Genomic DNA, 17036 nt, shown 5'->3' with positions numbered 1-17036 from the left:
TACCTGAATCTACTACTTCTTAATTGAATATTTTGAGTTATAACCCATTGACAAAATGAGTTTGAAGTAATTGAGTATTTTGAGTTATAAAACATTGGCTATGCCTACGTGCTAACCAACTACGCCACCATCATTTATTTTTTCTTAAAAAATAGGAAATTCGAATCTGCTATGAGACCTACGTGCAGAGCCTCGAACTCTCGACCTCAGAATAACTTTTAACTATGAGACCTACGTGCTAACCAACTGCACCACCACCCCTTATTAATTTTATAATAAATAATAATCATAAAATTAATTTAATTTATAAATATTTAAAATTTTAATAAAAATTAACAAAATAAATAATACTCTATATAATACACAACAAAATATTTTAATTAATATCAATTTCAAATTATTTAAATAAGTAACAACTTTTAAAATAGTTGACAAAATATTTTACATAAATGTCTTACTATTATTTTAAATACATATTTATTCTCCCATAATGTATATAAATAGTGGAACCCTCTAACTTTTTACATTTGTTTTGTAATAAAAAAATAATTATAAAATTTTATTAAATAAATTATCAGTTCAAGCCTTCAAGAACAATCAAATAACAAAGAAATTCAAAATGCATGACTAACCCTTCTTCTTCGTTCTTATCAAATATTCCGTTAACGAAAAACAGGTTTATATAGTCCTGACTAGTATAGTGTCCGTGCCATGAACGGAAATGTTAAGAAAAATTAAATTTTGGTATAATTTTTGTGGAAGAGAATTAGCCTAACTATTAATCGAGTATCATTAGAAATAACTAAAAGATAAAATGTTTATTTGATTAATGTAAATATTAAAAAGTTTTATTATTAATAAAAATAAGAAGACACAAATGATTAGATATAATGCACGTAAAAAATCAGTATGCCACCTATAGATTCTATATTTCTTGAAATAAATTAAAATTTATATTTCTCATTTTATTTTAACACATGCTTGTTTTTATTTTTTTGAATAGTTGAGAGTTAATAAATAGTAAATAAATATTTATAACAATATATAAAAAAAAATTATTGTCCAATCTCTGCTTTCTCATTTTAATTCTATTAATAAATAATAATTAATATAACTATCATCTTAAAAATTAATCAAAATTATAATTATCAATTAATTTTTTTCATTAATGATTTTGATTACCTCTTTATTTTACACATAGTTTACACTCATGTTCTTTTTTTCCTTATTCTAGAGAGTACTACACTATCATTTTTTTTAATCAACATTTATATTTTTTTTTCCTTTTTTTTCTACTTTTGGATCATATAAGTTTTAATTTATTATTTTTTGATCAAATATTTTTTTTACCGTTAATTTTTATAAAAATTTTTATTTAATTATTTTATTTTTTATTTATTTTAAATTGTTGAATATATATAAGACTATCGTACAAAATCTTCTCAACATTGTAATGATATAGAAAAAAAAATTTTGACTCTTAAGTCTTGATTATAGAAAGACATATGATTCATTCTTAAATGTAACCAAAATAAATATGAACTTATTCAATTTTTTAAAATTTATATTAACTATTAAAGTTATGATTTAATAGATACATTCCTATCAAAAATAAAAAATAACTCGATAGATATTTTTGTGTCTAAAAATGCATGACTCAATAACACCAAAATTTAATCTAAAAATCATAGATAATTAAAATAAGTAATAAAAATCATACATAAATTTTATTTTTTTTGTGATGTGATACAACAAAAATATATTATAATAAATCATACTGTTTTTATGCATAATGACATAAAAATCACATTATTATTCTCTAAATGCCTCTATCTTTTTTAGCTTTTATGCTTATTTTTTGTGTTTTATTTTAATTTTATTAAACCAAAAAAGTATTAATGTCGTTAACATTAATTTTTAACTTTATCATGAATAAAAAATATAACTTTGTATGCATTAGATAATAAAAGAAGTTAAATTTACTTCTTTATTACATTTATAGGAGTGTAAATGATTTAATTAAGAGTTATGAAATTATTTATTTATTTATTTATTTATTTTTAAAATAGTATTTACTTTTGAGTATAATAATTATAACCTAATACATGATAGTTAGGGCTGCACATGAATCGGATAATATCCGCATATCCGCGGTAATTATCCACATTCGATCTGAATTTTGAGGATATTATCCGATCTGCACTATGGTAAGATCAGATTGCGGATTTGGCCGTAATATCCACGGAACCGATCTGCAGATGCACATATCCACACGTCTCATATAGATAGCATAGATTAAGAAAGTAAACCCTAATGTGATATGAATTTTTGTGAATTATTTTATGAATTTTATAATATCGTGTTTTTAATTTTTATGTTGTACTTCAACTTAGAATAATTAAACTTATATCTTGTGTTATTATTATTTTTTTTGTTACTCTAGAGAATTTTTATTAATAATATTTTAGGAGTAAATAGGCTGAACCAGGTGAAAAATAGATTTTATTGACATTTTTTTGTAAAAATAGCCAAACAGAATCTTAAAACAGTCTTTTTGAATTATGTGGATATATCTGATATCCGATCCGATCTGATCGAATCTGGCCTGAAAAAATGCGGATATTGTATCCGATCTGATCCGATGAGTGCAGTACAGATAAGATAGAATTACAGGTTATATCCGATCCAATTCGTGTGTAGCCCTAACGATAGTGATTAATCGCAATAGAAGAAGAGAAGGTGAAAGGAAAATAAGAAAAAGAAAGAAGGAATAGAGAACAAGCCAATATAATAATTTGTGATAAAAAAAATCATAGATATGTGTATGAAAAATGATAAAAAATAATAAAAATTAAAATTAAAAGTTAAAAAAATAAATTAAAGATAATTTAAAATATTGAATATAAAATAGAATAAAAAAATTTTAGCAATTAAAATTATACAAAAAAATTTAAATTTAAATTTTTTATATCTACTTCAAATAAAATAAAATTAAAAAATAAATAAATTTACAAAGTTAATTTTTAACGAGAGTTGGTGCCAACAAAATGGTAAGGAATGCAAACGACTATGTATTTTACAAATCTCTGTTCAATTAGTCTTTTGTAGGGTTAATGTTCAAATTCGTCTATAAAAGATCACGCGATCTTTATTTTTGTTCCTGGATAATTTTTTTAATCAAATTAGTTTTTGAAAGATAAACTGTTAGTCAAATTAATCTTGCTGTCAATTGGATGATGACGTGTTACGTTAAATGCCACGTGGCATGATGACGTGACACGCCACGTGACAGGTCAGTAACATATGACATGCCACGTTGACTTGACATATAAAAAAGTTTTCTATTAGTCAAAATAGTCATTGAAAGTCCAAACGCAAGTCATTTTCATCCCTCAAATTTAAAAAATTAGTCAAACTAGTCCTTATATAATTTTTTTTATTTTTTCTTCATAAAATTATCTCTCTCTTTTAATTCTTCTCAAAATCTCTCTTATTCTTTTCTATTCTAAAACCTTTTTTGTTACATTACTACATTTTACTAGAATATATATATACTCAAAATTGAAATGTATGTATTTATTAACCTAAACAAAGTTATATGCTCAAAATCAAAATTTATGTATGTTAACCTAAACAAAGTTATACCACTATTTTTTTTCTACTACATCTTTTTTTTTCCATTACGGTATTACTTATATATAGGAGGTAATGATAGTGATACTAGAATCAAAATTCAAGAAGATTCATAAATTTTGCTTCAATTCAAAACTTTACAAAATATTAAAAATTTGTTGGTTAATTATTATTATTATAAATGAATTGCTTCTTAAGCGTAATACGTGCAAACATCATAATAAATTTTTGTGTGTTTCATATGTTTGAGATATATTATATAATTTTTCTTTTAATTTCACAAATCAATGAGATAAAATGAAATAGGAAATATTATACCTATGCATAACACAGGCTACTCCGCACTAGTACATTATATAAATAGATATGCTTCGTATTAAAATAAAATTCCTTTTGTTTTAAATGAAATATTTAAAAAATTATATTAGAATATTAAGATTCAAAAAGTGATTCCATAAACTAGTTTTTCAATTATTGAGTTTTACTATATAAATTAAATAATAATAAAAATTATAATTTTAAAAAATTTAAAAGATTTAAAATTTAAAATAATTACTATATTATTTAGTAAAATTTAAAATATTAAATTTTTAAATATATAATCAACAATAATCTATATAAGAAGTAGTTTGATTAATTTTTAAAATTTGATGGATGAAAATGACTTACATCTGGACTTCAAGGACTATTTTGACTAATAGAAAACTTTTTTATATGTCAAGTGACACGTGGCATGCCATGTGTCGCAGACCTGTCACGTGGCGTGCCACGTGTTACTGACCTGCCACGTGGCGTGTCACGTCATCATGCACGTGGCACTTAACGTGACACGTCATTATCCAATTGACGTAAGGACTAATTTGACTAACAGTTTATCTTTCAGGGACTAATTTGATTAAAAAAATCATTCAAGGATGAAAATGAAAATTACGTGTTCTTTTAGGGACGAATTTGAATATTAACCCGTCTTTTGTAGGTTGTAAACATTCTTTTTATTTAAAAAAAATAATAAATAAGTTTCTGATCTTTTAACTCAAAAATAAATAAATTTTTTATTAAATTTAATTATAAATAAATTTTTAACTTTTATAAATAGAAAACATATAAATTCCTCTATAACATATTTAAACCGTCACGAGAGGAATTATGTATCTCCTATTTATAAAAGTCAAGGAATTGTATTTTAATTTGGTGAAAGATTTGTCTTCTATTATAAAAAAATAAAGAACTTATTTATCATTTTCTTTTATTTAAGATCAAGCAAACAAATTCCTAAAATTGTTCCGTGCGAATCTGTGATGCTGTGATAGAAGAGATGGAGTTATTTTTCAAGTCACTTTTTTGTTTTTGACAAATTGATAAATTTTTTACACGGCCCATGAGAAACACATTAAAGTATTTTGCCTAATTTAAAATGGACTTTTTGTCCCAAACTTTTCTTTCATTACTCATTAGTCAATTTAGATGGAGTTAAAATTGCCAACAAACTATATCTCAAATAGCATAATCTCTTCTTCTTCATTTAGATGTCTCGAAATTTGAATTTCACCGATTGCAATTGATACAAAAAATTTCAAGAATGCTGGTGTAACTCTATACAGGGTTTTGTGTGATCTCATGCTGGCGTTATCTCTCCACACCGGAGACCATGGAAATTATAACGTTATTTAAAAGGATTTGTAATAAGATGGATACTATCATGAAATTTTATAATTGTCTTCATATAAAAAGGATTTGTAATAAGGTGAATACTATCATAAAAATTTTATAGTTGTCTTCATATGAAGATATTTCTTTTTTACCATTAGATCATAAATTTTATAGTTTGATTTTGATGTATTACAAAAGTGTTATTTTTTTAAAATGTGACTAAATAAACAAAATACACTTTTAAGTTTTAACACAAGAATCTTTGTAAGAAGATACTTGTATTTTCATTTGAGTAGGTACCTTATAATAACAGGGTATAAATCGATAAATTGTTTCGCACACACTCCCCTCATGCAAATTTGCATTGGCCATTTGGAAACTTTTGATCAACACAACGCTTGCACAGGAAAAATCATTTAGGTGCTCATGAAATCCATTTGTCAAAATAACATTTCTGTTAAAAATTAATGTTTTAATGCCATTTTTTGTTTTATATATATTAGAGAGAGACAGAGACAGAGAGAGATGTCCAACCAACATTTATTTAAGAACAAAAGGAGCGTAGACTAACCAAATCTTGTCTGAATTTTTTACATTTAAAAGGCATACTATAACCATGAGACAGAACATGGCTGCTATAGTGGAGTAAGAGATATATATATTAGAATGATCATAGTGAAAGAACATGCATGATGGATAAGGGCTTATGTTTTCACATGATGCTCTATGTAACCATACAGCAACATGGATTGAACTCAACCTAATTTTCATTCATCACATAATCCCATGCAACCTTATTGTGAGAAGCACTACAAAAGTGGCGCCTAATAAAAATACTCGAGTCTAAAAATGCATATCTGCTCTAGTCTCTAGCCTCTTCACTTCATGATATCACCTGCATGATGAAGAAAAATAACGGGTTAATCATTCAAACTTGAAGCATTATCACCAATTTTTTCATTAAGATTTATAACAATTGTTTATAAGTTAATTATTTGATTATCTAGATAATGTATCTGAAAGCATGTGCAGACGTGTGCAAGAAAGAGGGAATTTACATGGCTCGAAGTTTGCAGCGCACTTCTCTGGAAGCTGCAAAGCCATGTTCCGGTCTACACCAGATATCGGAGGGCCATTCACAAGAAAACACAAACACGGTTGACCTAATGCCATGACGGCATTACAGCAGTCATCGGAAGGTGGGATGGGGCTGAAAGGAGCAACTGCTGTCCTGCAAGGTAAGAGCTGCACTAGGGCAGAGAAGAAAGTGCTTGTGCAAGGTGTACTTTGGCCTTTTGCCCCCAAAATTGTGACGCAATACAAAACCAGAAAGAACCAGGGAACCTTTGATTCAAAAAGCTTCATCCTTTAATTGCTCTAGCCCTTTCTATCAGTGAGAGCTTCCTTCCTGCTATTACTAGCAAAGCAATCAATTAGACATTTTGAATTTATACATGATAAATAACTAAATGTCATGCATTATAGCTGTTCTAACTAAAGGTCATGCTTATTACAAGGTATAGTCCTAGACTCTTAGTAAGAGTCTAAGAGATTAACATCAAATGCTATTGGGGCATGGTTACCAACAGTTAAAGGGTTCAAATGATGTGAATAACATCATTTGTAATTACCTTATTAATTGACAAAACATTAGGAATTGCATAGTAAGATGTATGCAAGAATCATAAATAGTTCACTACATGGTTCTTAATGTTTTTTACATATTTTCTGAAAAGCTTTGTACACTATAATGTATGAAACTTACTACAATGAGATTGATCACTGCAAGCTAGCACGCTCTCCTGCTTGACAAAGTGGTGAGAATTGGTTTGCTTGTAGCGATTCCACAAGATGTCCCAATGTCTTCAGAACTGCATCTTATGCTATGTATAAATAATTACATGTGGCAGACAAATGTTACAAGTCAATATAACCCTCACCAAAGTAAATTTCATTAAGCTCTTGATTTTGGTAGAGTATAGAAGGTAGAAACAAAGAAAAGCTAGAGGCTAAAACAAATAAGCATCAACGCGCAGAAGTTGCGTAACCACTGCTGGAGGAAACGCAACGATTTGGAGGTCATTCCTTTGCGCTGCACCACCACAAGTTAAAGCATTGGCACATTTGTTTGCATTCCTAGAAATCAAGACGCAACAAACCTGCCAAGCACGCCTTAGAAGCCTATGAATTGCAAAAATCAGCCCCTGAGCATATGGACCCATTTGCCCGGTGACACTGGCGCAAGAAAAAAGCCTCCCAGAAATCCATCTCGTGCACAATATTACGGAAGCCATGCTTTCAGGTTAGCTCAGCCCACTCTTTGCCGCAAGCTCAACCGGAGCAATGTCTGCATGGGAAGTCCTCCCAACAAATCCCAGCACCCAATTTGCACCAACAATTCTGTTAAAGAGGTACCATCACCAAACAAACAACCATCAACATTCAACTTTATTGCACCTAAAGGAGGAGAAAGCCAACGATCCACGAAGCCAGTGAGGAGTAACTCAGCAAAAACAATATGAATATCAAAGATAGCAAAGATGGAGAGACTAGTGCCATGATCATTAAGATCTTGCTTATTCCTATTAAAGATTACATCTTTCTATCCTCACTCATCATTGAAGAGACTCCCCATAAGCTACATTTTTGCTCTTGTGCTATTCTGAATGCATCAATAATAGCATTTTTGACAATTACATCATGCACGCCAGCTATGCAGTCCCCTTCGGTTAACCACTGTATCCATATTTTGGAACAGTAAAAACAAGGGACAGAAAAGGCCATTGGTAATGTCAAGACACTTATCATAGAAAGATTTCAAATTATTTGCTCTCACAAGAGGCAATGACGATAAAACTAGAGCCTACAACAGTTTAAATTTTAAGGGTTCTTGCTATTAAGCGCCCTTAAGGCCCTTGTAAAAGTTTCAAAAAATAGTAAGATTTTAACATTTTGAAGACTTCAATGCATTCAGTGCACTGAAGATTTAAAAACATACTTTTTATTAAGCCTTAAAAAGTGCCCTTACTCATTAGCAAAACCCAAAGTTTAAATATTCAATCTAACAATTGATAAAAACTTGAGATAGATGCTCACTACTTGATTCAGGTAAAATTGGCTTTAATTCTTTACGTTGAAATTTTACCAGCAGATTCAGCTGATTTTCAAAATACCCGCTTTCCTGTCTGAATAAGGAGGCATCGTAATGAAAGCTTCACTTCAACTTTTTGTCCATTTCTTAACCAGATGTTCAAACCAGGAAACCTGCTTTCACTATGAATTGTTATGAAGTTAACGTCATAATGATATCCTGCAAGAACAGTTCCTTCTTGACCATAATTTTGAAGGTCTGTCCCTGCAAGAGTCTCAGGTTTCATTTTCCTCCGTCAAAATGTTCATGGAGGTTTAGCAGAACATTTGAACATATGCAAGAGAAACTCTTTTGTCAACTTTTGAAGTGCAGCAAACAATGAGATCGGATTCTATACTAGTCTACATCACAAAATGTTACCAATAATCTCCACAAGAACATGAACCTTCTCTGAAACAATGGAATCTGTTATTATCCCTAATGATTATCTCTCTCCCTGTAACTTTGGAAATGAGTTTTATGGCCTCATGACAATCACCACATACGCGTAGATTTTTAACAACACGAATGATGTCATTTGCCCCAGTATTGATCAGGGCAAATGCAATGGCTAATTTCTCACTATGACAGCCAAGGAAGTACTCCTTCTCCTCTTCCTCTATATCAAAGAGCACAAACTCAGTAGTCGGACTATAACCGACTTCTCTCAATTCCTTAAACAAACTTTCAAGTTTCTCATATATCTTCTGTGACATAGGGTGGGAAGTATCTCCTACAAGGAATTCATGAACAACCCCATCCACTTCAACCCAACTACACCCAGGTAATTTTTGCATTCCTTTCTCGTTCAGCGTTAACCTAACTTTTTCTGCTTCATCCCATCTACGACTTGCTGAATATATATTTGATAAGAGAACATAATGTCCTGAATTCCATGGTTCTAACTCAATCAGCTGCTTTAACACGGGTTCTGCCAATTTAGTATCACGATGCAACCTGCATCCTCCCAATAATGCCCCCAAAACAATAGTATTCGGTTTCATTGGCATACTCTTGATCAAATTATGTGCTTCGACCAACAAGCCTGCACGGGATAGAAGATCCACCATGCATCCATAATGCTCGATAGTAGGACATAAAGAAAAGACATGACTCATGCTATCGAAATATCGTCGACCATCATTAACCAAACCAGCATGGACACACCCGCAAAGTAAGCCAACAAAAGTATTCCCATCTGGCTGAATTCCATACTTCTCCATTTGTCCAAATACCCCAAATGTGGCCCGAACATGTCCGTTCATAGCCAGTCCAGAAATTATGGCGTTGAACACCACATGATCCTTTCCCTTCATCATTCTGAAAATATCCACCGCTTGTGCAATGCTTCCACATTTAGCATAAAAGTCAATCAAGGCAGTGCCTAGTACAGGATTCGACAAAAACTCATCAGCATCCAACAATCCCTTAGCCCAATTCCCCAACTCCAGTGCTCCCAACCTCGCACATGCAGAAAGAACTCCCACCATGGCATAGCAATCAGGCCTCAGATTCTCCCTCTGCATCTCAAAGAACAAGTCAAGTGCTTCCTTAGGAAGCCCGTTGGATGCATAGCCCTGAATCATGGCACTCCAACAAACAATATCCCTCTCAACCATTCCATCAAAAACCTGCCGCGCCTTCTCCATGCTCCCGCACTTGGCATACATGTCAACCAAAGAAGTCAACACAAACACATTCCTATGGAAACCACTCTCAGTTATATACTTATCAATCCACTCTCCACTGGCCAAGTCCCCTAACTGAGAACAAGAATACAAAACCCGAACGAGAGTGAAATTATCCGGCTTGACGCCCACCTCTAACAACTCTCTAAACAAACCAACTGCTTCCTTGTGAAGGCCACACCCAATATACCCACAGATAATAGCGGTCCACGAAACAACATTCTTCTCAGGAATATCATCAAACACCTTCCGTGCATCCTTTAAGTACCCACATTTCGAATACAAACAAACAAGACTTGTCTTGACAAACACGTCACAATCGAATCCCATTTTCACAACAAGCGAATGGAGCTTGACGCCAAACGGAAAATCCGCAAGCCTGGCACACGCTTTGAGTACAAAAGTGAACGTGTAGTTGTCTGGCAAGAACCCGGCGCTGCGCATTGAGTTGTAAAACAGAACGGCGTCGTCAAAGGAGTCGTTGGAGACCGTTCCACGGATCATAGTGTTAAAGAGGTATACGTTAGGGTTCTTGGATTGGGAGAAGACGCGTTTGGCGTAGGGCGCGTTGCGAAAGAAAAATGAATACTGGAGGATGATGTTGAGAAGGTAGTTATCGTGGTCGATGTAGAGGCGGAGGAGGCGGCAGTGGGCGGTCCTGAGGTGGTTGAAGGAGTTGAGGCCATGGAGGAGGCAGTGCTTGAGCTCCATAGCCGCCATGGGAAGTCATCAACAGGAACCAATTTCAAGACAAGAGAGAGAAACAGGCCAATGATAGCATGTGCGGTGGTGCAAGTCAACGATGCCGAATGCAGGTTACGTCTCTGAACGTCGTCGCCGTCTGGAGCAGCACAGTTTCCCGAAGCATCAACTCTGTACAGTGCCACACAACTTAAGCCCTGTACTACAGTTACCAGTACCAAGTACCAACGGATTCAGAAAATAGTAGCAGTGAAGTAATACTCAACTTGACCCCGAAATTTGTTTCGAGCATCATATTGGCCATTAAAATTTTAATTGTTTCGAGTTGTATCCGAGGTTCTGAAACGTAATCGGTCATCAAATCATTCTCATCACTGATTTATTACAAATCATTCTAATTACTGATTTATTAATTCAACTGATTTAAATATGGTTTTCAACTAAAAAAATTATTTTATAATAAAATAACAAAAAAAATAAAAAATTAACAAAGTTTTAACATAATTTGAATGAAGATTAATAAACTTTACTAAAGATTAACAATGAGCAGTAACAATGAACACAATTTCAGTATAATTTTTACAAAGATTAATAAACTTTTTCAAAAATTAGCGATGAGCATCATTTCAGCATAATTTTAATGAGAAAAAGTCTAAAGGATTAGCATTTTTATTAAAATTTGACTAATACTTAATCAGCAAAAAAAAATGAATAATTTTATATTATTGGATAAAACTAATAAAAATTCTAATAACGACTAATTGATGATTCTTAACACTCCTCTTTCAACAAAGATTAAAAATTCCTCCAAAAATTAACAATGAGCATACTTTTAGCATAACTTTAACAAATATTAATAAACTTTTTCAAAGATTAACAATGAGGAGTAGCAACAAACATAAGTTCAGCTAAATTATTTTCAAGCAACAAAACAGAGTGCAGCACAACAAAATCCAACACAACACAGTAGCAATGAACAGAGCTAACCAATAATCATTCAACAATTCAATCTGAACAACACTAGCAGCAGCAGAATCCTAAATCGACGAATAAAGAACTCAAACAAAAAAAAAAACAAACCAATATAAGTAGCACTAGCAGAACTGTAAACCTTCGTTCTGACTTCTGAGCAGTCTGAGCATAGGGGCAGAAGCGCACCGAAGACCGAGGGCAGGCGACGAGCACGACGGTGGTGGATTGGAAGAAGCTGCGGCTGACAAACGAAAAGCAGACTCCAACGCACCGAGCTCGAGGAAGATGTTGCTATTGGTGGGTTGGAAACTTCAAGCACCACGACCAGACGAAGATGGTGGTGCTTGAGCGCGACGGAGCAGACGAAGACCAGGGACTGATGCCGAGCTCGAGGAAGGGGGTGCGATTGTTGAATGAAGAAGGGCGGATGACCAGACGAGGAAGGTGGTGCCTGAGCTCGACGGACGGTGGCAGTCCTTGCAGCGGTGGTGGAGAAGCTAGGGTTTCAGGAGGCAGCTCTCTGAAGTCTGAACTGAAGAGAAGGAGAAGAAAGGGTAGCTGGAAGCCACGCTGTACTTGCTTGTATTCTATGTATTTTCCGATGGGAAGATATAAATGGCAAAATTACAAATTCCCCTCTTTTCTCCTTATTTTTACATTTACTACCATTTTTTTTTTAACCAAAAATAGGGTCCGCCACCTCTTAGATTAGTACAAGGAAACTATGTGGGTGTTTGGTCATTTGAGCCATAATTCATTGGATACTACCATTTTGCTTTTGCACTTTGAATTGCGTGCATTTTCATAGCACTTCTCTTTCCTGATGTCTTTGTACTTACTGTATGCTTTAGGGTGACGAAAAGCTGAAATATAAAAGAAATTTTATGTATTGAAATAATTTAGTTGCATTGGAACCACAAATAGTTTTTCCTCGAGACAATGAAACCATAATCTGTACCAATCATAATTTATCCCAATTTAATTATGAAATTATTACAATTGTCGAACATGAAAAGCTGTCATTTTTGTCCCTTAAGATTGATCACTGCAAGCTCTTGTTCAACATACTCTCCTGCACAAAGTGGTGGATATTTGCTTGCCAATGGCGATTCCACAAAATGTCCCAATGGCTTCAGAACTGCATCAGAAGCTATGTGGGCAAACAACTACATGTACCAGAGAAAAATGTTACAAGTCAATATAACCTACATCAAATTCTTTTTTCAATGAGCTCTTACAATCAAAGATTTCATCTTTCTATCCTCACTCACCGTTGAAGAGACTCTCCATAAGCTACGTTTTTGCTCTTCTGCTGTTCTGATTGCTTCAACAGTTCTATTTGTGACTACTACCTCATGCATGCCAGCTATGCAGTCCCCTCCAGTTAACCACTCTATCTGAAATTTGATGTCACGTGGGAAAGGCCATTGATAATGTCAAGAGTCAATATCATTCATCATGGAGTGATGTCAAATTGTGTAAATGCTTGTGCTCACAAGAAGCAACAAGAATACAATTAGAGGCTAAAACAATATAAAATTTAAGGACTTTGCTAACAAGTTTCTTTAGCGCCCTTTTCAAGGTTACAAAAATTGATAAGATTTTATTGAAAACTAAACTTTTAGAAGCTTTCAATGTATCAAAAACAAAAAGGATATTAACCGTAACAAGGGGCCTTAGGGTCCTCAACTCCTCATTGGTAAGAACCAAAGTTTAGATACTCATTCTATGATGTGATAGAATATAGCTGTTAATTGAGTCAAGTAAATTAAATAGTTCAAGAATATGTAAGTTGGCTAAGTAAATGTTTCTTGTTGCAATATAAACTTTGAATTCTTTCCATTGAAATACCAGTAGATTCAGGTGATTTTAAAAATACCTGCTTTCCTGTCTGAATAAGGAGACATCCTAATGGAACCTTCACTTCAACCTTTTGTCCATTTTTTAACCAGATATTCAAACCAGGAAACCTACTTTTACCATGTATTGTTAGGAAGTTAAGGTCATAGTGATATCCTGCAAGAACCGTTCCTTCTTGACCATATTTTTGAAGATCACTCCCTGTGGGAGCTAACAAATGGGGTCCCTGGTACATGACAATACAAGAGATTTCAGTGAATAGAAATCACAGATAATTGTAAAAAACAAATTAGAAAAAGATGAAGTCATTGCTGAGTTTGAGAGTTCAAAAACTGCCAAGCAGGAATCATTCGATTATGAAACAATTCGAAAATATATCTATGCCCACAAGAAAACCATCCAGCTCATTTTGGAGGTTAAACAAAGGTCTATGTGCCTTTCTTTGCATTTTTCTTTCCCAGATCAAAGCATAAGTCTCAATCTTGTTGAATTACAAATGTCATTGTAGTGGGAAAGTACGACAACTTAATCTTTGAAAATAAGTACATCTTGCATCTTTTGTATGATAGATAACTACAGATAATAGTGGATAAATATCAAAGTATGCTTTGCTTGCAACTCTTACAGTAGAAGACTGCTAAAATAAGGGAGCATTTTGAAACTTGAGGATGTGTAATTGCAAGTGAAGTGTTGATTCGATAATCTTTATTCTTACTAGTTGGCATTCAACATTATTTCTTGTATGACAAATAATTCTTTTATCACCTCATTTTACTTAATTTTGCTTTTAATGCGTTGTCTAGTGTTGTTGTCAATTGTTCATCTAACAGGCCAAAAGAAAAAAGACCCACCAGGAAGCAATTTATTGGGAAGTGTGCAGAAAAGGGTTCGCTAATTGTCAAACATACTCACCAGCTTCATAAGAGAAGTGAATGCATCCTTCTGAAGACCAAACCCAATAGCTGCCATTTCAGCAACCACCTAAGATAGAAATATCAAAATTTAGATAGCTCACGTGAGAAATAGTATGAAAGAACACTTAAACAACTCACTTCAATTGCTGCTATCATTTTGTTTCCCCAGGAATCCATGGTTTCTTTCCATTCAGAGAAACCTTCAGGTATGACAGGCTCAGCATTGAGTTCCTGCAAAATTCATATAGCATTAGGAACAAAGAATAAAAGCTAACAACACATAGCTTTTATGGGAAAGAAATGACAGACATGAGACCTTAAAACGGGTATTTGATGGTCGAGGACCAATTCTCCAAAAGTATCTCCATTTGAGATCAGGCCCAACAGGAGCATGTGGCTGGTATTCTTTAGGCATTGCTTTCAGTTTTTCTTGCATTTCTTCATCGACCAAGCTTCTTGGAACCTCTACTTTTTCCGGTGTAACCCCAACCTAACAAATCCATTTGTAAAAAGTGTTCATGATTATCATGCATCCAGGGTATATTCTCTTTGCCATCAAAATTCAAAACTATCAGACGACAATAAGAAAAGAAAAGCAAACAAAATTGAGGCAGTGTATGAATCCTATTTTCTCCAACCTTAAGTCAACTATCAGAAAGTTAGCAGCACAATGCTTGCTACTACAACAGTAAACTCATACTTGAAAAGTAATAAAAATATTAAATAGCATCAGTCATGTTAGCCAATTAGAAAGCTTCTAACATCATCCTCTAAAATTACAAATATTTATCATATCTTGTCTAGTTCAGAGGTTAGCATGCAGCATAGCTAAGCAAGGAATTTTTCAAAATTCTGAAGGATCACGCAAGGAATTTTCATTTTTGAGAAGTGCCAGACACTTTACAACTACAATTGCTCACACGCAATAACAAATTATCAAACATTCACATACAAAAGTATTGAAATATCTGGAGGGTTTATTCCACAAAAGATGACGGTCAATGCATTTTAACAAACATCAAACATCTTTTAATATTTTGGCGGTCAGGGCAAATTTCTTTAACGAATTTAATTTCCATACATTAAGTAAAAGAGAGTTTTCCGCATACCAAATCACCATAAATTACCTATTTTCAAAACCACTAAAAAATTCATGAATCTGATTGCATGACCGTCTAAACCCTAAACTTTTTTCACTAATATCAAAGTGAAAATCTTTTGTGCCAAATTGATCATTTAACCTTAGAATTAAAAATTAAACTTAAAAAAAAAAAGTTGCATGCTATGGCAGAGAGAAAAAATGTTGAAGAGAATAAAAGTTCTCTTTGATAGATAATTAAATACCTATTTATAAAAATATATCATTTTATTTTTATCAATATTTGAAGATAGATTATACACTAGTCTTCATTCTCTTCCCAAAAAAAATTATTCATCGTAGGGAGCATTACCTGGTAATGCAAGTAGGGGCGCTCGTGACGCTGCTTGAAATCCTGAGGGCTCTGAAAGTATCTCTCCATCATGTCTATGAAGCGATCATTGTCTTCAATGGAACACCGTGGATCCTTCACAAGAAGCGCTCCCGTCTCCCTCAGGCTCCGGCTCACTTCGCCGCACAGGGCGGTGAGTTCGGGACTGAGTTGGGCGGGCGAGGCGGCGAGGTACGGAGAGAGATCTACGACAGGAAGGTCCATTGCTTTGCGTGTCGTGGGATTTGTGAATTAGTGAATTGTGAGTGTTGAAAAGGCGGGAGATTGAGTGGGGTTTTGGATCTCCGCTTGTTTTTCATTGTGCTTTACTTATAGGGGCGTGGCGGGTCTTGATGACTGTGCAATGGCCATACAATGTTCAACTCTTTTCTTATTATTTGGGCCCCACACTACCCAAAAAGAAAAAAACAAGGAAGCTACCCACTACCCACTTGCGTGTGTATATACAGTTATGCGTAACTGCTTTTGTTTACATGCAAATACTGAACTTTTTAATCTTAATATGGTGGGAGGGTTAGTGTACAACAGAGTTTATGAAGGTATATAGTGTTTTTTTAGGGTACGAGGATTGTGTAAGATAAATTGGACCGTTCGATTAGAGGTACTGATAATTTTAAATTCGATTTGTATATTGACAGAAAATTCTAAGTATAATTTGTGTACTGGCAGAGTAGTAGAAAATCCTGAGTTCGATTTATGTAAATTCTGGATCTGATTTATGTACTGACAGAAAATTTTGGGTTTGATTTGTGTACTACCAGAAAATTCTGAGTTCGATTTCTTCCCACTAAAACAAAAAATTAAAAGTCGTTATAATCGTGTATATCTCCCCAATACAGAACCATAAAATTGTATTTAATAAATAAGATATAAATAAAAATATTTTATTTAAAAATATTTAATTAATATATTTTATATTCATTAAAAATATAAAAATATTAATAAAAAATATAATTTATTTTTTATTTTTATTATTTTTGAATAATTATATTTTTTA

At 33.0% G+C, this 17036-nt stretch overlaps 3 protein-coding genes across 9 annotated transcripts; all 3 read right to left on the bottom strand.

The window, feature by feature from the left end:
- Positions 1 to 5921: 5921 nt before the first annotated feature.
- Positions 5922 to 6666, bottom strand: LOC107463033 (putative lipid-transfer protein DIR1). Its single transcript, XM_016081737.3, has 2 exons — positions 6342 to 6666; positions 5922 to 6178 (listed from the first exon to the last, which is right to left on the bottom strand). Exons 1-2 carry the CDS (start codon positions 6646 to 6648, stop codon positions 6162 to 6164), a joined length of 324 nt encoding a protein of 107 aa, XP_015937223.1. The 5' UTR covers positions 6649 to 6666; the 3' UTR covers positions 5922 to 6161.
- A 2112-nt stretch (positions 6667 to 8778) lies between these two features.
- On the bottom strand, positions 8779 to 12557 carry LOC107463031 (putative pentatricopeptide repeat-containing protein At3g08820). 7 transcript variants are annotated; one of them, XM_052252671.1, is made up of 2 exons: positions 11884 to 12557; positions 8779 to 11005 (listed from the first exon to the last, which is right to left on the bottom strand). In XM_052252671.1, exon 2 carries the CDS (start codon positions 10819 to 10821, stop codon positions 8791 to 8793), a length of 2031 nt encoding a protein of 676 aa, XP_052108631.1. In that variant the 5' UTR covers positions 10822 to 11005; positions 11884 to 12557; the 3' UTR covers positions 8779 to 8790. The 7 variants fall into 7 exon arrangements, with proteins under 7 accessions (XP_052108631.1, XP_052108630.1, XP_052108632.1 ...); XM_052252670.1 differs by having other exon boundaries at positions 8779 to 11000; XM_052252672.1 differs by having other exon boundaries at positions 8779 to 10974.
- An 89-nt stretch (positions 12558 to 12646) lies between these two features.
- On the bottom strand, positions 12647 to 16335 carry LOC107463032 (uncharacterized). The gene is made up of 7 exons (XM_016081735.3): positions 16001 to 16335; positions 14866 to 15039; positions 14688 to 14780; positions 14548 to 14616; positions 13655 to 13861; positions 13047 to 13172; positions 12647 to 12941 (listed from the first exon to the last, which is right to left on the bottom strand). Exons 1-7 carry the CDS (start codon positions 16241 to 16243, stop codon positions 12795 to 12797), a joined length of 1059 nt encoding a protein of 352 aa, XP_015937221.1. The 5' UTR covers positions 16244 to 16335; the 3' UTR covers positions 12647 to 12794.
- Between the last annotated feature and the right edge of the window lie 701 nt (positions 16336 to 17036).

The sequence above is a fragment of the Arachis duranensis genome, chromosome 8, assembly GCF_000817695.3.
Source record: "Arachis duranensis cultivar V14167 chromosome 8, aradu.V14167.gnm2.J7QH, whole genome shotgun sequence".
Taxonomy (NCBI): Eukaryota; Viridiplantae; Streptophyta; class Magnoliopsida; order Fabales; family Fabaceae; genus Arachis; species Arachis duranensis.
This window is presented reverse-complemented; position numbering and strand designations above follow the sequence as displayed.